The sequence below is a fragment of the Struthio camelus genome, chromosome 3 (assembly GCF_040807025.1).
Source record: "Struthio camelus isolate bStrCam1 chromosome 3, bStrCam1.hap1, whole genome shotgun sequence".
NCBI lineage: Eukaryota > Metazoa > Chordata > Aves > Struthioniformes > Struthionidae > Struthio > Struthio camelus.
In genome coordinates this window covers 24,954,367-24,980,114 of record NC_090944.1, presented here as the reverse complement: position 1 = coordinate 24,980,114, position 25,748 = coordinate 24,954,367, and the positions used below count along the sequence as shown (strand labels likewise).

General features: G+C 41.3%; 1 protein-coding gene across 1 annotated transcript; it reads right to left on the bottom strand.

Annotated features, from left to right (window-relative positions):
* Positions 1-1,101: 1,101 nt before the first annotated feature.
* On the bottom strand, positions 1,102-25,231 carry YWHAQ (tyrosine 3-monooxygenase/tryptophan 5-monooxygenase activation protein theta). The gene is made up of 6 exons (XM_068937204.1): positions 24,917-25,231; positions 23,207-23,590; positions 6,815-6,938; positions 3,651-3,814; positions 3,196-3,291; positions 1,102-2,174 (listed from the first exon to the last, which is right to left on the bottom strand). Exons 2-6 carry the CDS (start codon positions 23,498-23,500, stop codon positions 2,115-2,117), a joined length of 738 nt encoding a protein of 245 aa, XP_068793305.1. The 5' UTR covers positions 23,501-23,590; positions 24,917-25,231; the 3' UTR covers positions 1,102-2,114.
* Between the last annotated feature and the right edge of the window lie 517 nt (positions 25,232-25,748).

The following is a 25,748-nucleotide window of genomic DNA, read 5'->3' as shown; positions in this document are numbered from 1 at the left end:
GAGATGAAGTGACTCCTAACACATCAGTACTGAAACATTAACTGGGGAACAAAAGTATTTAGTAGTTGAAAACCTTTATGAAACAAATTAATAAATGATCAATAAGAAATGCATGGGGGGAGGGGAAGAAATTATGAAACCAAAACACCAATTAAGAAGCATATGAGTTTATGTAGAATCCTGCCACACAATACTTTGACAGCATTTCAAAGTGACTGCATGAAGAGAATGGAATTGGTACAATTATTTTTGTTTTTAAACAGCAATGCATGTCAACTGAAGCATATTTTCCAAACAGTTTTATTGTAGGAATAGTCACTGTGCACACCCTTAAAGAATGAATAAAAAAGCACACTGATCTAAGTGGAAGATGTACCATCAGAAGTCTACAAAGACTAGCAACAGGTCCCTTTTCATAATGTCATATCCCGTCTAGCCCGGACACTAATAGGAGTTAAATATTTCCAAAACCCATCAACATGGGGAACTAAGAGGTAGAGGTTTAGGAAAAAAAACTCTTAAGTGATCTAGGAAAGGGAAAAAAAAAAAAAAGCAGAGCAATGCATTATTACAAAAAAAAAGCTCAAAAAATTAGGGAAACAGTTATACTAGAAGCAGTCTATGAACAACAGAAAGCAGATTATGAAGTGACAGCACACTGACTGTTCTAGAGCAGAAAATTCCTCTGCATTTCTAAAGGTGTATCTGGATTACTGTAATAAGAAGTGGTGCCCATCAGTGAAAAACACATGGGAGAATAGATCAGAGAATTTCATGAGATTACATAAAATGCATAGTTTAGGTTAGAAGATTTGCAAGCTGTGGAAGAACATCAAGAAATTAGCTATTTTTCCTTAGGTCATTAATAAGATGAAGCTATTAGCTCAAGTAGATTTAGTTACTGAGAAGTCCACATGTCAGGTTACTCTACAAAAATTTATCCATGATATTTTCATAAAATGCACATTATTTAATACGAATTGTGTTCATTTAAGAGCAGATTTTAAGAAGTTTGCACTAAATTTGAGAAAGACCTTTCTAGGACAAGATTAAGTTTAGCCCTTAAGCAACTGCATGGAATTGTTACAAGTCAACAGTAAGTGGTTTATAAAATGTAATTTTATTTAATGTTACTTTGCTGTTACAGAGGGCATAACATTTTCACAAGGCTTTTTTGGGACTACAATCAATGATTAGCAACACACAATAGTGGTCCAAACTCTCTAAATAACAATCACTGGACAAACTTGACACCTTCTCACATGTGCACAAACCTGCATGGAAAAGTACTAAATTTTATACTTGGACATGTGAACTTCAATTGGTTTTCCCATTCCAGTGTATTAAGAAATGACATGCACTTTAGTCTGCCAAAAAGCACTGCCTGTACTCCGACAGTAACATGCTGCTTCTAATACATAGTAAAGTGAATACCAGAACTACAAAGGCAGGAGTGTAAGTGAACTTTTATTGGGAAGGGATATCAACTTAAACAGCAGCAACTGAAGAGTAAGAGTAGCCCCTGTTTTCAAACACAAGCTCCTGTATTACATTATACAGAAAGCAATTCAATTTGTAAATTTTCAAACTAGAAATGCTAAACTTTATCTGGCCCAATCCTTCCATATCCCTACTGAAAAGAATACACAGTAGCATGTGAAAGTAAATTATGGAAAGAAAATCCTGCAGAATAAGAAGGGAATGTGAAGAATTAAAAGCTATGTGGAACACTCTTTAGTTGCAATTAACTACATTTTCATATCTTTACTGTAATACAAAACACAGTCAACTGGCAGGAACTGGTTCAGATTTGTTTTTAAATACCAGGTACACTTTAGTCCGCTACATAAGTGTTTGGAAGTTACTTATGTTTATATGAAATGAAGCTATTAATACTTTTCTACAGCAGTAACCGCACACCAGGAAGGCCAGGACAAACACAAATCAAGGAATGGAGTTTTCCCAAAGCTGCAGTGTGAAAAGACTATAAATTGATTTCCATACACATGGATGGGTTTTCTTTGCTATAGGAAATCCAAGTGGAGCTATAAGGAATGGAGACGTGTAAAAAGGTTTCTTGAGAAGGAAAGGGAGAAAGACACCCCATGTGCAGTTTAGTTTTCTGCACCTTCTGCAGCATCACATTCTTCTCCTGCACTGTCTGATGTCCATAACTAGAAAGAAGAGAAAAACAGTGTCAACTTCGAGAAATGCTTCTTTACTTCCGAAAAGGGGCAACTATTATTATTAAAGAATTAGATGCAAGGATCCCTAAAAACTACTGGTGCACTGCAGCTGTACAATCCTGGCTTCCAGCACTTGCCCTGACAGCTGTAATTGGAAATAGTTCCCCATGCATGGGCACAGCCAGTTACGCACCTCAGGCAGAGCTGACACTATTCTACACAAGTCTAGACTTCTGTGCTTAATAAGTCTGTTATGCCACTGATACTTGATCATTCAACAAGTCTGACTGACGTGAACAACATTAGTCTCAAAAGCAGAGGTCTGGATCCTAAAAGCAAAGACTACCAATTTGGTTATTGAAGCTAAGCGTTTTATAGTGCTAACGGACATTTCTATGGAAGGTGTACTGCAAAATGAGAAATACTGCTGTAATTAAGTGCAGGGAATATTCATAGGTCAGACACTGCATATCAAGGTAAGATACTGCATACACACTCAAGCATCAACTCATTGTACCCAACTGCAACTTTAATACATTGAAATTCCATATCTATATAAAAATGAAAATCCAATGGAAATAAAGTAAGCTGCACTGGATGCACAAAGATATTTTGTCTCTGAGGCAGTACACAAAACAACAGTTTAGTAAGGATTTCTGACAAATCATGGACTATTATTTTCAGACTCCTTGCCTTATCTTGCATGTAAAATTAACTGAATGCACTTTCTCTACCTTCACTGCAAGGCCAGCAAGCAATACAGACATTAATCTAGAATAACAGCTTGAATAGTTCATGTAGTAGGAAGTTGCTGAAGTCAACTTATAAATTATGATAAAGTTAAAACTGACATTTTCATACAAGTTACAGTAGGGTAAACTGCCCTAAGCAGCACCAGCTTTTGTGCTACGGTGAAACAATGTTTTGTTTCACCACAAATTTGGTCTAACTATAGCCCCATATCTGTAAGCATATAATGGCTAAATAACATATAAAAAAAGCAACTTACTGTTAGGTTGTCTCTAAGCAACTGCATGATGAGAGTACTGTCTTTGTATGAGTCTTCGTTCAGTGTATCAAGTTCTGCAATAGCCTCATCAAATGCCTAGAATAATTAAGCCATCTTTAGTCTTTCTACTGAGTGATCGTTACACAACGAGAAGTTAACCTTAACAGTATAGACAGCTTTAAATAAAACAAACAAAAAAAAAAGCAGTAAGTGACCTGCTCTACTTGAAAGAGAAGTAGAAAAGGCAGCAAAAGCTTCCAGTGTTGCTGAAAACCTAAGTCGTGCTGTAAATACAGCCTGCTTGTGTCCCTTTAATTATACTATGAACTTGGAACTCAGATACATTAAGTAGCATATTGCTGCACAAACTCTGGGAAATAACCATTCAGATTAATTTTTAAATATAAACTTTCTTCTACTGTCCCTACAGGCATACAGAAGAAAATGTAACTTACTGTCTTTGCCAGTGTGCAGGCAAGCTCCGGGTTGTTGAGAATCTCATAGTAAAATACAGAGAAGTTAAGAGCTAGACCCAAGCGAATCGGATGCGTTGGTTGCATCTCCTTCTTGCTGATATCAAATGCCTCCTGATAAGCTCCCTGCGAGTTTTCTATTGTTTCTGTTAAGAATGAGAAACGTTTCAACATTAGGTAGGGTTATCTATTTTTTAAATACGATGAAAATATTCCCCTAGCAGGGGACTGAACAGCCCAGTATTTAAGCCTGCCCTTAGCAAAACATTGCACTTAAACCAAATTTTGATTTCTAAACCCATTTTTAAAAGGGTTGCTATGCTGAAAAACTACAGGGGGCAGCTAAGCTGCCACAAATAAAGGTATTCAAAAGAGACAATGATAATCACAGAGAAGCTAATAAATGCAAATATCAAGGCTGACTCTAGCATCTTAGCTTAGCCTCTGAATATATGCACTTTGCTATAGTACAGTCTTTATTTACAGAAGTGGCACACTACTTTCTTCTACCTAAGTCCTGCTTCACTCCTTGCAAAGGATGGATCTGCTTGGGTTTGAATCAGGTCTGTGTAGCAAAGAAAGCTACTGTTTGTAGGGCCCTCATCTCTTTTTGAGAAAGTCCGGAAGGCATATACTAGGTGTTCCTAAAAACTAAAAGTCTGTTTCCATGGAGAAGTAGGGAGGCAGGATAAAATAAAACAAAGACCTGCACAAATTATTCGGGGCAATATACAAAATACCACAGAGAAAAGCAATTACTAGGTCAAAGTAGATACTTTGAGAGGGGAATCTTGAACAGACTGCATCCAGCTCTCTTAAGGACAACCACAGGGCCAACAGAAGCCCTAAAGGTGCCTACTGAATCAAAGAAGGCTGCAGGAAAAAGAAGGCCATTCCTGGAGCTCAGAATTCATTTCTCTTCTGAGGGAACTAATATCATAATAGCTCTAGAACATGCCATAAAAGCAGAATTTGGTAAACAAATCCTTTATATATTTAGAGAGCCACAACAGATCCTAAAGTTTTCCAGTATTTATTGTGTAATGAGCACTAACAGCCTATTCGTAATTTGTTGAAAGCAGGTTGAAAAAAAAAGTAAGACAAAACTAGCAACTGCAGAAAATATTTTATGCTCTTTAAGCTAGTTTATTTAAAGCAAAGAAAACATACAAGTGCTTCGGAGTGAGAGATCAGAAAAGCTCATTTATCTTAATCTATGAAAGTCTGAATGAGGATCAACGCTAGTACCAGAAACGTAAGAGACAGAGGGCATTTAAAAAAACATGCAGAATATCTCCAACACCTAAAGCGACTCCTTTAAGCTTTTTAGGAGAGTTGGTCATATGCTTCTGTAATTTTTGTTAATTCATGAGTGCCCAGAATTTAATAAAAATCTCGTGGAAGAATAAACACATTAACAGCAAAAAACTTCTTAATACTTGCACAGAAGGAGACTGAAACCAAAGTTGCAATGATAATCGTAAGCCTGGGATTTCCAATTCAGAGTGCCCCATTTTGGGGTCTCTGATGTTCTGAACGCTTCCCCCCCCAACCCAAACCACACACTTTTGCATACATCATGTCTATAAGTATCATGTGCAAACCTTGGAAAGTGTTATCACTGAAACTTTTAACAGCCCATAAAATTATGAACTGCATCAGCACAGAGAAAGAGACATGGGTAGTGAAGTTCTATCTTGCAGCTCGGTATGGGAAGAAGGGGAGAATATAGGTCTAATGTGCACCTACGTTCAAGTAAGACTCCCAGAAGTTTACAAAATCAAGCATGAAACGTCTGCATGGTAATACATACAAACTCTTCAAAAGGAAAGCACCAGAATCACATAATAAGGTTATCAATCAGTCCCTGCCTTGCAGTAAGCATCCATGCCACTTTCAGCACATTCTTTTCAGCCAAGTTAAGATGGCATTTTTTTGTTTAGACAAGCCCACCAAATGCCGTTACTTGAGATACGAACTTAACTTAGAATATCTTTGTGAAAGCCAAAACCAAGTTGTCCGATTGTTGCTGTCATCTAGATCAGGCCAACGGTTAAGAATTTCTGAATGTAACTCATTAATGTAAACACTTTCATGCCATTTTACATATTTTCATCTTTTCTTTGCTTAAGTGACAAGCAGCTCTGTCTTTCCACTCTGCAAATCAATTAAAGTAGCCAACGCTATCAAATGTCTACCATGGCCAAGCCAAAGGGACAGTCACTTCAGAGCTCTGCCAGATCCCAACAGTCCACCTCCTTTCAGTGCCATAGAATGACTCCAAGAGTAAACCTTGGTTTATTATACAGAAAGACATCACTAACTTATGCCATACTAAAACTTTAGTGTCACAACAGTGCCTGAACACCTTACAAGACAGTTCCAACATTTAATTTAATACATCCTCTGAACAGAGGGTTAGACTACTCCCCAGAAGACCTTTCTGAAGTACTTACGATCACCTAAGCACATGTTCTAGCTACTTTCTGAGGATGCCCAGTATCCAGCGACCATACCAGCTATGAAGCTTTCCAAGCCTTTTTCTGCTGGGTCCAAAAGTGCAATCAGCATCAACAATTTTAGACTGCAGCTCATTTTTTGACAGTGTACGAAATTAATAATTGTTAATTATTTCTGTTTCCATGGAGAAGTAGGGATTAAGTAATCTTATTCAGTTGACTGTAACAAAGTCTGCTTCACAATTAAATGGTTAAAAATTCCTCCATGAATGAGTCCTGTCAACCTATAAAAGTTTGAGCTCTGTCTTCTTTTCCTCCCTAAGCCTATTGTACTGAAGAAATATAAGAAAAAAAAATGTTGCTAAAGGTCTGCTAACATATTTAAACGTATTTTCCAAAAGCTCTGAATAATCATTATCAGACAAGTATCCAAGAGTATAGCATAGATGGCAGGAACACCAGCCAAAATTCCCCTTCGTATGATGCTCTAGGTCTGTTCAGAATGTTATACCTGGTCTATAGGAACACTGGAGATTTCCAGATCAGAAGTAGCCTCTCCCACATAGGTATTTCACGTGAATTCAGAGTAAGATACCGGGACATGTATTTCATTTACTGTTTCCTCCCACATGGCTCAAAACTAAAATCCATTAACTCTTTTAAACCTAAAGACCTCAAGGTACTTACGTTTTCTGTCATCACCACAGGCAACTTCAGCAAGGTATCGGAAGTAGTCTCCCTTCATCTTCAGGTAGAATACCTTGCTCTCTGGATTAGTTGCATTAGCTATTAAATATTTGTCCAACAGTTCCTGAAACATAAAGAGAAGCCATCCATTGCAAAGTTCAATTTACTTTTCCTCTTTTCTCCATCCAGTTTTGATGGACTTAGTATTTGCTACAAGTTAAGAGAAAAAGTTTCAAGGGCATTTCAGATAGACTTACACTCATTTAACGTGACCTGTGGAAAGGCACAATGCTAGAGACTACGTTAAGATGTAGTCGCAAGTCAATTCAGTCAACGATGTAATCAAGATGTAACCTTTTGCCACAAAGAAAGTGGCAAAAAAACACTAGCACACAGTTTCAGGACCAAATTTTGTTGCAGAATATGCATTTGTTATTTTAAAAACAGTTCCAAATGCATAGTTTTACTGGGAATGTGAAACAGTGCACAAAGTTGCAGAGCTATTAAAAAATAACTTATTGCCACTTCGCACATAAAAAAATAACTATGCCGTATTTTGTATACAGGGCATTCATTAGACTTGCGATAAAGTATTTCCAACCCACTTACCAAAGATAGCCAAGAATTTGAGCCTGTCTAGTCGGTAACCAAAATACCCATGACAGCCTTAGCCTCTTCTGCCTTTAGCAGATCTTTGTGAGGCTGCAGCTTACGACGTGTTCGAGCATCCCAGGGAGGCATCCCTCATTTCTCCATTTTCTAGGAGGCAGCGCCCTCCGGCACCATCCTGAGCTGCTGCTGCTGCCACTGCTCCCCTTGCTCACAGCTCGTTCCCTTCCTGATAGCCAGAAGGACAGGAAAAAGTTCGCAAATCTCCAGCAAAATGAGAAGTCTCTCTCTCCAAGGCCATAACAAGCCCTCTGGTGCCTCCACAAAGTAGAGATGATGGAAAAGGAGAGAAGTAAAGGATTTTTCCCAACTAAAGCATAATTTTGTTCTCAGGCCCATCAGAGAACCGAGGGGGGAGAAGGCCAATTTGTGGCTAACCTCCCTATCCCTCACCCTAGTGGTTTTACCTAACTCATCACCACAGAGGAGCCATGCTCTCTGGAACTGACAAAAGATGCAAGTAAGCTCCAATACCCTCAAGGAAGCCCCACAATACTGAGGGCAACTTTATGCTAATAATTTAAATAATAAACATCTGTATTCAGTCACTTGCAAAATAAACAGGTTATAAAAATAGAAGAAAGTTTCCAAAACTTGCAAACTGTGGCTAGTTCAGCAAGATTTCTGTTGCAGGAATACATAGCCAAATTCATGAAGCAGCTACAAAGGAAATATTTAAGTTTAAGAAACCGTAAGCTTATAGGGCAACCCCTGCCAGCATTTTAATTAATGACCGTAGCACCACAATCAAAACCAGGCAGTTTTTACAAACAAACCTTCCACTGCCATGCCAGTATTACTTCCTTTTAGAAATCAACTGTAACAGAGAAAGCAACCCAGCTTAAAAATCTTTCTTATGTCCAAGACACTTTTTGAGGTGCTGGTAAGTATTTTAAACTGCTGCTTGTAGTGGGGTACTTCCAATTTGTGAAAAAGCCTTCTTGCTTCCACCCAATGTACTTACCATGGGTGTAATATTACATATAATATTATGCATATCCCTTCAAAGACTTCCCCCCACAATGCCAGAGTATTAAGAAACAGTAAAGAGTTACGAGAGCTCTTACAGCAACCTTAGAGAAAACGGGGGGGGGGGGGGGGTAAGATGATACCAAGCCTGATATATCCTTCCACTTACCGAATCAGAAACAGACATTCTCAGGACTTTCTGTGGTGTAAGAAAAACACTGCCAAGAACTAGACACTGGCTAGTATGGCACAGGACTGGTCAGTTTTTAATGACAGCTTAAAGCATGCAAGGGTTTGAGCAAATGTATTGAATAGTACACCTCACCGGTGTTAGGGAAGCAGCAGCAAAAATAGGAAATATGTTTCAAAATAAGAATTAAGATACGGTAGGCAGATGGGTAATACAATTCCATATGAATACTCTATTTTTCACAAGTCATTCACATATTAGAATGAGTTATTCCCCACCCTACAGGTTTCTGCAGTGAGAAAAAAACCTCAGGTTTGGCTCTGTCTAGATGTTTTTCTGATGTTTTTCTCCACAAAGGCAGATGCCAATGCAAGCCATAAAAAACACAGAGCTACACAAACAGTTTCAAGATCTGAGAGGCAACAGTGCAGGAACTTCAAGTTTAACACAGAAATTTGATTTAAAGAGAAACACTACCCTGAATTAAGAAAGCTGAAGCTTAATACACCAATGTTTAGCAAGGTTCCTTAAATCAGCTGTGATCAAAGAGCAACTAGCAGCCTCTAGAAGATGTTTAAAAGGCTGAGACTGCATTAAGCAGCAGAGATCTGATTTATCCATGTGCTTGATCAGATGGGGGAAAAAAAAATTAACAAACAAGCTCTGCCAGTCTACTTAGCACTGACCAGACAGTTGAAAAGGATATGCTGTACAGAATTTGAAACCACACATTTGACAAAAACATACCTTTGACTTTGTTTAAATTGCTGAAATAAAGCTTTTCAAGATGTTGCAATTATATCAGTACCAGGCAGCAAAAACAACATTATTCTTTTACGCCTTCCAAAAAAAGTGAAGGCTTATTGAAAGCTTAGTAATAAGATCAGTATTGTCCTTTGTACAAAATACTACTAGAGCTATCTCCAAAGACAGAAGGGCACCACGCGCAACTAACATGGCTTGCCTACCACCCCAAATACTAGCACACTGGAATGAGGCATACGCTAAATGTTTACAGGATAGCTTTAGAGTATTATATAAGCAGACCCCAAGCCTAAACTCCTTAGACCCCAACGTCATTTTTTTTCCTGATAGGGTAGGCCACACACTTCTAGGAGCACGAGAGGAATTTGCCACTGCCCCTGCCCTACTGCACCCGTGCAGTACTACAGTCTTCTGTGTGGATACAGTGCATAGTGGATCCAGCAACTGCTGCATGCACTATGTAGGTTTGAAAACTGCTTCTGTGCAGAGGTCTGAGGAACTTCTAGAAAAAGAGGGGAGGCTGGGAGTGAACTGCAATTGCTCAGCAGGAAGGAGCACCCCTATGTACACTGCTTTATTTCCTAGGTACTCCTTACTTGGGCAGAGCTGCCCAGATAGCAGTTCCACTCCCAGTTATATCTCCTCTAGGACCTCTTAATCGTTTCCACGTCACATGGTGAGATCTGCACCTTTGTCTGCTAGGGTGGAACATCCTTGTTCTGGAGTTTAGAAAACCAAAACCAGATACGTTAAAGGGCCTTAAACTGAACGAGATCTCTTGCTTATGAATCACATAGCATCAAACAGAATGCAAGCATACTTAGACTAAAGCTAACTAATCATCTATCCAGACATTACCTTTCCAATCTATAATGTATTTGGTACACTTAGCAAGCCATTCTTCTCAAGACATTATCATTTCTCGGAATGCATCTCACCCTCCCTCTAACAGAGGGAAAGCGTTGATGAGGCAGTGAGAGGAGACAGATGTACAATAAGCTAAAGAATTTACTTTACACTGTTGCAAATCAATAATAGCCAAGAGAAATCAAGATTTCCTACCTCTGTTCTTTGGTTTTCCCTACTTGGGCTTGCCTACCTTTCCATCAGACAGTAATCGTCATGAATCCTCATGTTAAATATCACTTTATAAAAAGTAAAATGCATACAGGCAGTCTGAACAATGAAGGAAGCCTCATCCACCTCAAAATTAATTTATTGTAAGTCTTTATATAAAGATAGAGTCAGCCATTGTCATAGGTATGATTCTCCGACAAGGAAGACTTGATTATTTTCACATAAAGCAAACATGCTCAGTTTTTCTTCAGTCAGAGAGTTGCGTATCAAAATACAATTGCTATCATCATTAAGAACTGTGATTGCTCCTAGCACCTTCTAAACGAAGGTCTGAAAAACTAGCAATTAGTTGCTTTACAAAGGGAAAACATGCATTAAACTCTTCGAAGCATGAAAAACCACAAGCGATATCTGAGTGATTTGTCACCAGCTTGTTCTGTTGCTGAGTGACTGTCAGAACAAAGAACAGAATTAAAAAACAAGACTATATTTTGTTCTCAAACTAGATCTTTCATGTTCTGGTATGATCACATTAGATGTCTGCACTGTTGCAACTCGTACTTAGTATCTGCTGCTTTCTCTAGACTGATGTTATTCCTTTGAACGGCATGCTGGTCCTCCTCTACTGTCCGAGGATCCCCCACCCTACTTCTCATATTTAATGTTGCTCAGCTGTCTTATATCATTTCCATCTTCACAGTGCACTAGCAATCTGCATCATATTCTAATAGCATCATTCTCATACATGAGATTCTTCCCCCTCTTCCAGAAGGGAAGGTTTTTTTTTTAAGACTTTTTTTTGTTTTGTTTTTAAGATATGTCAGCAAGAAAGGGCTACCAGCCCCTGGAACAGATCTGCAGCTGCCTGAAAGAGCCACTGGAAGAAGACTACGAACCTGGCAGCAATCCACTTCCTTCCCATTAAAACTGAGATTTATCATTTTCTTCATTGGCTGACTTATTCCTTTACATGCCAAGAGAAAATTACATTTCAATTGCCTTTTTGGATCTCTTTGCAGGTCTCTTTTCACCCTCTCCCAACTGAAAAATTGTCCTTCCTTAGTATCTGTTTCCTTCTGCTTAAGTAGTAACAATGGTTAACGTGTAATTCCCATCGTTTGATACTATGATTAATTAACCTGAGACAGAAATATTAAATTTAAGTCATCAGCTCTCACCACTTCCTCCCGTTATTTCAGCTTTATGGCAAGCAAGCCCTGAAGTAATATGGCAGGCATATCTTCACTTGAGCTGCCTTATACAGACAACAAGGAAGCTCCCTGAAGATGTTATGGCTCCTCAATTATTTGTTGTGTATCCATCCAATCAGCCTTTCCTTACACACTCCCCACACACGTCCCCTGCAATTCATACACCAGTCCCTCTACACTCGCGCTCTGTTACCTGTTTAATAGGACAATCCTATCTTTTAAAGACTGCCGTTTAAAACAAACAAAAAACCCCCCAGCATCTAAATCTATTTAAAAGACAAGCCTGATTGAGAGGTCAAGTTCAATCATAAGGTACACTAAATACTTCTGTGCAATTTAACAGTGTGACAGGTTCAAGTGGCAGAAAACCACCACCACTCTGATTTGTGCAGTTCTCTCCTCCCAAAGATTAAGCTATAAAGAATCTTGACACATGCACACACACACACAATAAAAAAAAATTCTTGAGTACTACTAGTTGACCTTTGAGCACTTGCAGCATCCAGAATTGACCTTCAATAAGAAATGCAAATAGATCAATATAATCTATGCATATATTCCAATGCCATTAACCAGCAGCTATATTTTTCACACTTGACAGTTCAACACCAGAGGATAAACATGAATCAGGTCAACTACACAAATTATCTACTGATCAAATAGTTTAAGGTCAGCTTTTCAAAGCAGGCTAAAGATAATCATGTGCTTAGGTATTGCCAGAAAATTCTCAATGTGGTAGCCTGAACTCCCAACTCGTAAATATTTACGATATCTGCACCTACAACGTGTTTGGGTCTCAGCACCAAGACAAAATTTAATTTTAAGCTATTAAAAGATTGATCTAAATTGCCATTTGTAGTTCTCTTCAAATTGATATCATACATCCTTACTTTTGCTCCATCAGAAATAAAAAGAAAATCATAGTTATTATATAAGCAGTAATGCACTCAAAAACCTTACTTCCATAAATACAAGCTGCTTAAGTTGCTATGTGATCTTTAGCAAGAAGGAGCATGCTTGTGTTCAAAAGCCCTGGTGTGGAGGTATTGTGAATAAAGTTTAGATAAATTAAAGCTTGTTTTTTTGAAGTCAGTCTGCTTCAGCAATATTCTTAAAGCCCCTGTACCTTGCTTCATTCTAAGTTGCTCAAATCAAAACCTGCTAGTTTGTCGTCCTCCTCCCCCCCCCCAATCACTTGGGTATTTGATTTAACATGCTGCTCCAAATGAGTGGTAAGCAATTTGTATTTACAGGTTTTAGAAACTTAAGACAAAATCCTGTCATGCTTTCACTGACATGACACCGAAAAAGCACCTTCAGGAAAGAAAAATACAATAGAAATACTCCTCAGAGACAAGAAGCAGCTAATCAATACCAGTGCATATAGCATTCAAAATTTGGTATTTTTCTCTCCCACCCATTATGGATAAAGTTCAGTGATACTGCATCAAAAAAGCAACTTGAACTTTAAATCAAATGCTCAGTTCTTAGCTGCCCAAATGCTTATCAGACCTGCCAAAGTGCTGCCATTCCAACAAGTAGTGATTTTCACAAGTATTAGACTAGATTCATTTTATTACTGTTTCCTAGGCACTCCTGCCCTTCCTGAACTGACATTGAGTGTTCTGTATTTTGAGCTTTTAGCATTTTTTCCTTCTTTAGGAAAGTACTGAAATTAGCCACCCAGAACAGATGTTCATGGGTGACAGCAAGTAACTGATTACTTAACGCTGTACTTGCCTGTAATAGCACATACTTCTTGGCCAAATCTCACCAAGTCAAACGGTCACATGTAAGTGAAGAAACTATTTTGAAATAAATCTATTTTGAGACAAGGTTCCTTAAAAATAACGCACATGTAGAGAGTACGTGTTGACACCATTTTTTAAGCAAGTTAACCCACCACTCTGAACATGGATTCAGTGTCACATTTATGCTCATCTTCTAGATGAGCAGCTTGCCATTTCAGCCTGAATCAAACAGGTACGTTACGAACAAAACACAGGAAATTTGCACACTCTACGCCATGCTGAATTTATGTAGTATTGCACAGTACTTGAAGTCATCCCTTCTAATGAGAGGGAAAAGTCTTCAGTCTCAGGTATTTCAGAAGGTTTATCCAGCTCCAAGATGAGAAAACTCTGTTACAAGTAGCATACAAAGAACTGGTTTCTACCAACTGCAGTCAAAAAGTAAAGCTAAAAAAGGGCGGTGAGACAGTTCAGACTAGTGCATTCCCTTAAATATTATTATTAAATGTGATTTTAAAACAGTTTTAATATAGAGGTTTGCCAAGTTGTTTGACAGCACAGGTGATCATACCTTTCAGTAAGGCTTGTACTCACAAAGGATTGCTTGTTTTAACCACCTAGTAAATTGGTATTAAGACTTTTTGACTATTTCAAGTCTACATTAGTCATTCCAAACTCCACAAGTATGACTCACTGCAACCTAGGTGTTTAACATCCAGCAGTTGTTTTCTCGACAGGAAAGGGAGAGTCCCCTGCTGCAGCAGTAAGATCATTTTACTTTCAATAATGTAACTCAGCAGAGGTGAGCTCTTCATCCTTCTTGATTCAAGCTCTGTGCATCAACTCCTTTTGGGAGAATGTTAAGTTTCTAGTTTTCATATGTCTCTCAAGACATTAGTATTCCAGTTTATATATTGGGTAAAATAAGTATCCATCGTTCCAACAACGGCATAGCTTTACAGTAGCTTAAGACAACCTGACAAAGCACTGGTGAAAGTGGAGACGACATACCTGGCATGGAAAAGGAGAAGGTGACCTAATTTGTCTTTTCCATTTGGTTCCGAATATTTGTCTACATAGTTTTTAAAAAACTGGCAGTCAATATTTAGGGTTGGCCCTAAATGAAGTATCTGGAATTTCACTTAACAGATGCATTGGAAGATTGAGCTGCAGCATGTCTGCCCACACTATTCCCACCTGGGGCGGAGAGTAATTTAATCTAGAATTGATATTCACTGCTTATATTTCTCTTAAAACAAGAAGTTTGAAAGTTCTGTGGTCTCCAAAGAAGTATGTAAGCCAGGAAACAGAAGTGTGTGGAAATGCAAGTTCTTCTTTCTTTAGATTTTCATCAGACAAAACCAACAATCCAGTGAAAGTCAAAGAACTATTCAAGTTTTTATGGAAGAGGCCTAAAGTTTTCCAGTTTCCCCTTGCCAAATGTAGAAATGAGTCTTCAAAAAAATGTCATTCCCTTCTTCAGTAAGTATAATTTTCATTGAAGTAACTGGCTGTACAACACAGCCAAAAGCTTTCAGGAGATTTTTCTTGGTATCAAATAGATTTATCTCAAATTGATTCTACCATTCTCCTATGATCATATTTTCCGTATTTCTGATTCCTCAATACTTGAAGTACTATTTTCCTTTTAGTAAATATGTATTATCCTCATCAAATCCTTCTCTTCACAATCCTGATACATCTAGAAGTTTTTTTCCCCAGTATCCTCCATTTGTGATCTTCCATAATATGATGGAATTAGCAAAAAACTATGAATTTGAATTTTAAAAATATTTCTGTATTATACACCTATGCTGTTGTCCAATTTGAGTGCAACTGGTCTATGGGAGCCACATGGGTTTAAGCTGCATTTGTGCAAGTAACTTCTTTTTAAAGACAGCCTTTTATGCTAACAAACTATGTAGGGCACTTGTCTAAAAGTTCTACTTGCTTCAGTTCTGCTCTCTCTTTGGAAATCACATTAGAAACTTATCATCGAAATCCAGAAAAATAGTGAACTTTAGAGCTACTCCCAGTCATGCAGTGCAGCTCGTAAAGTCAAGAGTTTTGCAAGAGCCTTTTGTATTTTTGAACTTCATGTTAACTTGAAGGAAATCCAAAAATACATTATTTCATTCAGTATTTTAAGAGTGTGGCAGTAATTTATTACTCCCCAAACCAAAGAAGTTTCAACTATGAAGATTAACCTTTAAAAGTTATAAAAGTCAACATTTCACGATTATCTGTTATAACAGCTTCTCATAGAAAGCGAACCTTGATCTTGCTAAAGCTCTGCCTACATATTTCCACTTAAAACAATGTCTGTGTACAAGATTTCTGCAAGACGCATTCCACATCAGAACAGAATTTCCTGAAGAAATTTTTTACACAGGAAATATGAGGGTGTCAGTCTGATAAGACTGTATGTAGTGTATTTAGAAAATTTAATATCACAGGAAATTGAGATTTTTCTGTTTATAGAGTCAAATATGGCTGCTATATACAACTGTTTCAGTGGCTGGACTGTACAAATTAAAGGTCAGAATAAGGACTGCTAGATCAAGGAATAAGCCCTTATCAATGTTAGAGGCTTATAAATCAAACACTTCTTCCTTTAAAAGCTAAGAGAAAGGCACAAATGAGATCATTGCTAATTCTGGACTTTCCCGTTCATTGGTCTTTACATCTAAAATTCTCGTGGATGGGGAGAAGCAGTGTATGAAACTAAGGAATAAATTATTTTTAGTAACTGATACCGCTAAGTGCCCAGTTCACATGAATTATTATTCAGATGTTCATTCTGAATTAGCAAATTACAAGCTTGATAGTCAGTGGCATGCTCAGCTGGAGCATTCTGATACCGGCCCCAGCTTCCTGGGAAACGGAGAAGATTAAGAACCTGAAAACATCAGACTCACGAACTCAGAGTTATACAAAATGAATGCCACAAATACACACTGTTAAAGAATGTTCTTATTTACCTCACCTAGCAAGTCTATGATAAAACTAACTTCAAATTTGCGGCAAAGTACTACCTGGGGCAGGAGACCCATCCTTCTCAAAGACCGAGAGCATTAGACTAACAAAGAGGAAGGGTTTGAAAAATACTACTAGAACACCCCCCCCCCCACACACACACACCCCTACAAATATTATGAAAAAAAGCACATCTGTGCACTTCCCCCCTCAGTGTTTTCTCACTACCTTCCTCTGAAAAGATGGCACTCCCCATTACCAAGAGGAAATACCATGCTTCTATTCCCATGTAGAAATTGGTACAATCTATCATTTTAATAACATGCCAAAACAATTCCAATGTATCTTCATACGGAAGTCAACTACTAGCAACCTTCAACTCTAGCTTGTCCCCTCCAAGTTCTATATAGCTTCCACTTTTTTCAAAGAGGCATCTACTGTATTAGTATCTAATTTAGGAAAAACACCTTCAAAACGACTGTCCAGCAGTTAGGCATGCTGCTTACAGAATCCATTAAAAATTTGGCTGCATTAACACAAAGATAGAATTTGTTTTCATTGCTCAGCACTAACTGTTCAGCATATCCCAATTTCTCAAGGACACCACACCAGGCAGTTTGCTCTCAGAAATTTAATAATTGTAGATGCAAAAGTGGACTGAGCTATAGTACAAAGTTTTAATAGCATTGACTACAATTGTGCTGGTTAATCTTTATTTTAATCTTATAAAAAAAAAAAAAAAGGATTTAACATTGCAGTGATTCCAGGAGGTAGATGAGGCTTTCCTACACCACTGTTCTCAACAGTTGGTCACCTGCATCAGTATTACTATTCTCTATTTTCAGTTACTCTACACCCTGCTTTGCATAGGGTGTTAACATTCAGGACAGGTCTTTAAGAGAGCTGTTAGGAGCTACGACTTGGCAAAAGTGGAATCCTTTGCCGACCACTTCTTAAACTTAAAAAAAAAAAAAAAATGGGCAAGCCATTGATCTACCTTTTCTGCTTTCCACAGACATAAGGTAACCCTGTTCTCTGCTTTAGATTCAGACATCCACACAAATCAAATCCAATGATCCAACCTCATTCCAGTAGTCTCTGAAAAAGGAAATGACACTGCACACACAAATATCACAAAGATAAGTTCTCAGAACCTGAGACAGAATACCTTGTGTCTATTTATCCTGCATCTTCCAGTACTTGGCTTGCATATTTTTAGAAATTCAGTATTCAGTCATTCAGTTTGGAGTCTGCAAACTGATGACTGCATCTGATGGAAGCCTGAGCTGCCATCAGAACTCCTTGGATTATTTTCAGTTGGGCCTTGGACAGCTTTTGGACTCTGCGAGAGCCCCAATGCGTTTTAGGCTTTGTTTTGTGTAAGTATCAGTTCTTTCTTAGAAATGGATTCAGTTTTCCTTACAGAAAAGCAGTGCTATAGCAGCAACAGTCTAGTTTTATTCTGGTATGTCATCTTCCTATGTGCCCCCATCAGAGAGAAAGAGTTCTTGGAAATAACGCCTTAATTTCCTAACTCTGCCCAGTTAACCTCAACTTGGACAAAATTAGCTATTGGTAAAACATAAGAGGATTCACAGGCGTCTAATGAAAAGCAGAAAAGCAGCAAACAAGAAAAATCCAGCCATAACAGCAGGCTCTAATATAAATTAAGCTCAGATCATGAATTTGTTTTAAGATTATTAGAATAGGACTCTCTCATCAAGTTTCACAATTCTTATCACCTCTTCCCTCCACGCACACATTACACTCTCAACCAAAATAAGGTCGTTATTCCAAATTAAAGTGTTCATTTAACATTCACTCCATGATTCTGCACCTGCCAAGAAGTGACACTCCCAATCTAAAGTCTGGCTTTAGGTCATGAAGTAACTAGTCCTTTTAGTCACCTAAAACGGACAAGTAAACAGCATTTGGTTTAGCGTGTGAAAAGCAAAGAAACATATGAGACGCTGCCCCCATCACTGTCAAGACAACTAATTCAAGCCTAATGGTAATATTAACTCCAGCATTTAGCATGCCTATCCTTCAGAATAATATTGTATCCTACATATTCCCCAGCATCAGAAGACTACAATAGCTTTTTATTCAGATGCCAGAGCTCAGCCTCTACAACGTTATGTCTTTCAGTATAAACTCTGGCAGTTCACTGGAAGTAGAAAAATCAAAGAAAAAGGATTCATAAAGCACAAAACACTCGCTACTAAATTATTCGTATCATTAGCAGCGTCAAGCTAATACTTAACTGAATCTACCACAGCTGTGTAAAATAAAAACCAGGATTTCACTTCAGTGCAGGCCAAAGATAGTAGTAATGAAAGAGCTTGTTCAAAGCTTGCTCGTTATCTGACATCAACTATTTTAATTGACTTAAGGAATCTATTTGCTGCTGCAAAAATAACACCAACTCCATTTTCAATTAAGCTATAAACTTGCACTGTTAAAAAAAAGAAAAAAAAAGAAAAAAGTTGCCTTCTAAGTTACCTTCCAGTATGTTTTTTCTAGTGATTCACTTAAGAACTAGACCTAGAAAACAGGCAAAATCAGAAGTCAACCCAAGAGATTTTTATCTTTATTTCTACCAGCATTTACTGTTTCTTGATTACACAAAGCAGAAGTAGCAACAGTATTGCTACTTTGAGGGGGGAGGAGGAAGGAAGGAAGGAAAGGGAAGCTGGCAAGAGCAATGCACTCACATACACTTTCAACAATTAACACTAATCTCGCAGAACATACAAACATTTACAAGCATCCTCTCAACTGTATGACAGTAAAAACTGAAATAGTCTTGACCTCTAAGGTGTATCTTGTTTTTACTGCAGAGATGGCCATAGGGTTAAAAAACCGAACACCAAAAGCGCTGTTACTGCTGGTCCATTTTTCAAGTTCACGATGGCTTTGCTCATTTTTAGAAATCGTAGCCAATTTGGGCCTGACAGTACAACATCCTCTACAAACAGTTCTACATTGCAGAAACAGATGGTGGGACAGCTGAAAACCCTCATGAAAGTAACTCTTCTGTGAAGATAACTTTAAAACAGATTAAAATGATCTTTTACATTTTGGCTAGAGACATGAGAAGACAGTAAGTAATCATCAAGGTACAGATGCTTTCAAGCATTAATAATTGTAGTCAGTGCATCTTCCTTAAGTTTTAAGCAATAAGCTAGTAGTCATTAAATCTTATCTCTGTTGCTCTATTCAACATTGAGCTCTAGACAGAGCTCGACACTGGGCCCTAGCAACTGACCACATGCAGAACGCTACCAAACACAAATTAAAAAAACCCTTCAGGTTACAGATGGAGTGAGAACCGCTTCCAGTCACAGGTTTGGGGTGGTTCTTTCTTCTTTTCCTTTACACCTGTTCTTCCTGAAGAATGAAGGAGTCTGAATGGGATGCGGGCTACTGATATGCAAAGGGACTAAGGCTTTCAGTAAAACAGTTGCATCTGCTGCCCCAGAGAAGTTCCATTTCAAAGAACATACGTTACCTTTTCCGAAAGCCTGAAGCCATTAAACATGATACATAAGAAGAAAGCACTAGTCTTATATTGTTCAAAGTTTTGTATATTATTTCACCAATGATGTGAAAGTTGTTGCTGCACCATTCCCTTCCACATTACCTAGTAAGCCTGTCTTGAAATCACTCAGAATATCAAGAAACATGAACTTGGACCTCACAATGTATATGAAAATACACAGCTAAACTTTATAAAACAGTCAAGTCTCTAGCCTGCTTCTTTATTCAGGGATAGGAGAATTTCAAGAACAATTTGGACTTTTCTTCACAAGTAGAGAATTAATGTGGAATCTTCCTATTACCAAAGAATTAGTCAATCAATACAGGAATTTTGGTAAAACCTGCTAGTGTACCTCCTTCAAGTTAAAAACTCCTGGCAGCCATGAGTTGTTTGACAAAGTCAAATCACTCCTTCATTAAAGAGCCACTCTCACTGGAAAGACTAGTCATACAATTAACAGTTAAAAATGATTCAGATCACATCTACTCTTACTTGCAAGATAGACAATTAAAAACAACAAACGTCTTCACTGCTTGGCATGAGATGGAATAATATCTTACTGTGACCACTGACAATGTTTGTACATTAATTAAATAATTAGTAAAAGTTACATATATCAATTAAAGCAGGCCATCAACATAATTTTCAATGCTTGTATTTTAGCGGTGATGAAATCTAAGTTCAAACCATGGCCTAAAAATAATAGCTTACCTAATTGGCTTGGGGCATCCTTTATGGGGGGGAGGGGGGGGGGAGGGAGGACTGCAGATTCAATTAACCATTAGTAGTATTTTGTAATGCTCATGAAAGTATTTTAAATAAAGGTTTCTAGAAGAGCAGATATATTTCTCTTTAAAAAAGCTGAGTTGCACCAGTGATGAAAAAACCTTTCGAAAAAACTGTTAGTAGTATGACTAACACAGCAGTCACACTCCACCCAGCACATCCACCCTTGCTAAATCCAAATACTCCAGCTGACAAGCAACCTTTCCACGCTATTTGCCAGCAGTTGTTTCAGTTTAGCTGCCTTCTTAGAATTAAAAAAGCATCTTTGAGATTCAACTCAAAAAAAGCTAACTAAAAGCAGTTTCTATAGTATTACTAAACATGAAGTCATAACTCCAAGAGGAAGGACTCAAAAGCACCTTGACTGAGCTTTAGGAAATTGATCCTTTGTAGTGCCTGCCCATTGCGAGTTTCAACCTCTCTGTTGCTGACTCATGGATCACAGGAGCGGTAGACGAAGGGGGAAAGGAAGAGAAACCTAACTGCACATGGCATTCAAAGGACAAGTAAAAATATGAAGGTGAGCGGCAAACGGTGACATCTCCTTCTCCCAAAGGAAGGCATATCTTGGCCAGGAGGGTAGAACAAGAAAAGCATGCCTGTTTGTAGGTTTCTGTCTTCGCTACTTCCTGCGGCCTTCCAGGGGAGAAGTAAACCAGAAAGGTGCCAACCAGGCTACAACTGAGAACAGAGCAGAAAGACTGGAATGCAGGAAAGAGCTCAGCCAGTACAAGAAAAAGCTTTTTTCCCCCCCATGTTAAAAGGTTTGTGTTAGCGCAGCTACTAAACTACCTGCTGTCCACCATTTGATGCAACAGAAAATTTCAATATGGACATTGCATGAAACGCCTTGCTATCTTTACCATTCCATTTCAAAGACAATTAGTCTCCTTACAGAAGGAATGAGCTCCTTGTTAAGATGGCGCAGCAACCAGTACAAGATGTTGTCCACAATCTCCTCTTACGAGCTACATTTGGTATAAGGAAAGAGATCTTAAGAAGTCTAAATAATAAGCTTTATGTGCAGATCAAGACACTAGTTCCCAAGCCGGAACACCGCACAAAGGAGGTTGAGAGGAATGATGAAGAGCATAAATATCAGCACTAATTATAGCGAGTCTCATCACAGGAAAGAAGAATCAGTGCCCTACGCAAGTAACATCACTTTCTCAAAGCTGAAATTTTTGAAATTTTTACCTATATCTGCAACTGTAGAAACAGCTTCTTTGAAAGACATGGACTCTTAACTGAGAAATCAATTCAACTGATTCATTAGGCTAATAACATTTCCAAATGACTCTGAAGCAAAGATAACTCATTTTGACTTCTTTAGAAAACAATTCCAAACAGAAACATATGAGAATTTTCAGCACAATCAAGAAGTACAGCTCCCCTGTATGCGACATAGCATCAAGAAGCAGTTTCAGTTACTTCCAAACAAACCAGCTTCAGATTTGGGTATCCTAACCCAACTCAGGATTCATTTACCTCAGTAAATGTTTATTTCCTTGTAGACTTGCTTCTTCTTGTGTTTGCAATACCAGACACCAAAAATACATTTTTAACTGAGGTGTAATAAGCTACTAAAGATTACTTGCCACACAATTCTTAGCGCATTACACCTATCCAACTGCCTGCAGCCAGAACTCCCTGATCACGTAGAAGAAGGTGATGCACGTTCAGCCCCTGCCACAGCACAGTGTACTTTCACTGTTAATAGCACCTGGAATTCTGCTCCTTATAGCAGAGTAAATTCTGTATTACTGGGCTTCTTCACCTGCTGAGGTGTATTATGTCAGTCTTCAAACCATGGTCTTACCTTATTCTGTAACTACCGCAACTTCGTTGTAAAGATCCACTGAAAAGTCAATTTGAACATGACAAAGCCAATTTCTGCAGATCTTTATTTCTACGCTCACTGAAGATGATGTTTTACTTTATAAACTCACACTTTTACGTAAAAGGAAAGTTTTCAAGATGTCTTAAAGACCTCTGGAGAATTTGTTTCTTGCAAAGAAACACTAAGTGAAAGAAACACACACCCAGTTACTTTAAATGCTTTTAACAATGTACTAGGTCTCATCTGAAGAAAAAAATTCATGTATCATTTTGTTTTCCGCTGATCTTATGAACAGATAAGCTTACTAACCGCAGTGCAAACAGACATGAGACCAAATCCTCTGCGACTCTGCAATTACATGGAGTAACACTGTCTGTGGGTCTCAAATACCTTTGCACAGACATGCTCCTCAGCAGCGCAGACGATTTTCCTCCTTACGCTAACCCTCACAACAGTTGCGGAAGTTACTGCACTGACTTCCCCTACCACAGCATGATATTGTGCATGACGTTCCTCAGCCAAGTTCACAGTCTTACTCCTCAGGACAGCAGCATACATGAATACTGTTTCTCTCTCTCAAAGAGAAGAAAAGAGAGGGCAAAAGAAACTCCACTCACCAGCACAGTGGTGCAGATGGACCTGAGCTCAGATTCCACCTTCTCCCGATAGTCCTTGATAAGCTGCATCTTCTTGTCACTGGTGTCTGTCTTCTGCTCAATGCTAGAGATGACCCTCCAGGCAGAGCGCCGCCCACCCACTACGTTCTTGTAGGCCACAGAGAGCAGGTTGCGCTCCTCGTTGGAAAGCTCAGCACCTTGCTCGGTTACTGCCTTCATGCAGGTGGCCATATCATCATAGCGCTCAGCCTGCTCAGCCAGCTTGGCTTTCTGGATCAACTCGGTCTTATCCATGGTGGCTGGCAGAGGGGTGAGAGCAGTAGAGTAGCAAAAGCAGGAGAAGCTGGGGATGTCACACTGTCAAGAAGAGAACGCCCTGAAAACCTGCCAGAAAGAAGACAGTAACCATGACTCTGGGTTGAAGTGATACAGAACATGATCTTATGCTGCTCCTCATAACTAGGCCTGTAGCGAGTCTTGTATCCTCTTCCTCATCTCCAGGAGCGTTTCCTGGATTGAAGGACTGGCAGCATCCTGCTCCTCCATGCAGAGCTAGGGGGAGAGGCACCAGTCTCAAGGGCCCATCCCTAGGGAAATGGCGACCTAGAAACTGAACTGGGGAAGGCATACTCAGCTCTACCCAGAGGGAAGCAGCCTAAAGACCAAGTGCTGGAGACAGCTATCTTTTCAGAGCTGCCTTTTTGTCCTCACTCTGCTTCCCTTCCTTACCTCAAGTGAACAAATTAACACACTGCTTAGCAAGAACCTGGAGAAAGATATCTAGCCACCAGTAAGCCCTGCCCAAAGTCCATCCCCTGTACACCATCTGCCCTGCAGGTGAGCACTGAAAAAGGAGGGGGTATGCCAAAGCCATTACAAGAGATTGGAACCAGCAAGGAAAAAAAGAAATCCTCCTCCCCAGAAACAAACAAACAAACAAAAAAAAAACCCCAGCGATAAGTTTGCCCCTAGGAACCCAAGGAACGGTTTAAAAATAAACCGGCGAACAGCGAGGGAGGCCCGGGGCGCCAGGCCAGGTGCAGGACGGGAAGCGCGGCGAGGAGACCCGTCTCTCCTCGGGCTCCCGCGCTCCGCTCCGCTCGACGAGACCCGCGGGGCGGGCGAGGCCGAGGGAGCCGGGAGAGGCCCGGGCGCGGCGGGGCGGCCGGCCCCGGGCAGCTTCGCCTCCTGGCGGCGGGGCGCGGCGGGCGGCGACAGGGCGGGGGAGCGCCGCAGGGTCCGGGGCCTCCCCGCCTCCACCCGGCCGCGGCGGGAGCGGCGGCGACTCCGGCCCCGGGACGGCGGCCCCCAGCGCCGCGGGGGGCGCGGCGGCGGCTCCGCATTCCCGGGCGGGCGGGCGGGGAGCGCTGTGGCACGGCAGTGGGTGGGGTCTCGGCCCCGGCGAGGGCGGGGGCCCGGCGGCTCCACGCCGCGGCCGGCCGCGTCCCCAGGGACAGCGGGGGGGGGGTTAGGGGGGTGGCGAGGAGGTGGCGGGGCGAGAGGCGAAGGCGGCCGGAGGCTGGCCCCGCGGCGGCGGGGCGGAAAGAGGAAGCCGGCGGCCCCGCCGGGTGCGAAATGGCGGCGCTGGCTGGCGGCACCTCCCGCTCCCCGGGGCCGCCGAGGACTCCACGCCGCGCTCACAAAATGGAGGACGCGGCGGCGGTGGCGCGGAGCCCCCTCCCGCCGGCGGGCGCGCGGCGCCCCGCTCACCTGAGTCCGCGCGCTAGGCCGGGCCGGCTGGCGCCACCGGATCGGCTGCCTCGCTCGGGGCTGTGGCGGAGAGAAAGAGCCGCTCCCGTCTCAGGCAAGAGCCAGCGCTAAAGGGCGTTGGCACAGGCAAGCCTACCCGCTGCTCAACCCGCGCCCACGCGGCCAATCAGAGCGTCTTCTTCGCCCGAGGCCCCGCCCCTTCGCGCCCCGGCAGCCAATCGGAGCACAGCGCGCCGCCGCGGGGGCGAGCGCAGGCAGGGCACAAGCTCGGTTGGCCCGTGGGCTGCGGCTGGGGCCACGGGGTTTCCTCCAATTAGATCCAGGGTGAGATGACGTCACTGTCGCCATAGTGATGCTGCTACAACCCCCCCCTTCCCCCCCCCGCTGGCGTGCCCCCCTCCTCCCCCCAGCCGCACCACCTCCTCGCCCTGGCAGCCGGGGCTCGGCCGCGGCACGAGATAGCGCGGGGGCGCGGCCGGGGCGGCTCGTGCGGCGGCGGCGGCGGCGGCGGCGGCGGCGGCGGCGGCGGCGGGGGGGAGGGGGGCGGCCGTGGTGGCGCGAGGGGCCGCGGCGCGCGCCGCGGGGGGAGGGGAGGAAGCGTCCGGGCGCTGCCGGGTGGGAGGGGCGCGGCGGGGCGGGGGCTCTCTGCCAGGGGGCCGCCAGGCGGGGGCCTCCCCCCTTCCCCCGCGGCCGCGCGCCCTCCGCCTCCCGAAAAGGCCGCGGCTGCTCTTCCGCCTCCAGGTCGCTGCGGCCAGCGCTGGGCCCCCGCGGGGGCCGGGCCGGGCCGGCGGCGCCGCCGCTGACAGGGTGCGTGAGGGCCGCGGCGGGCGAG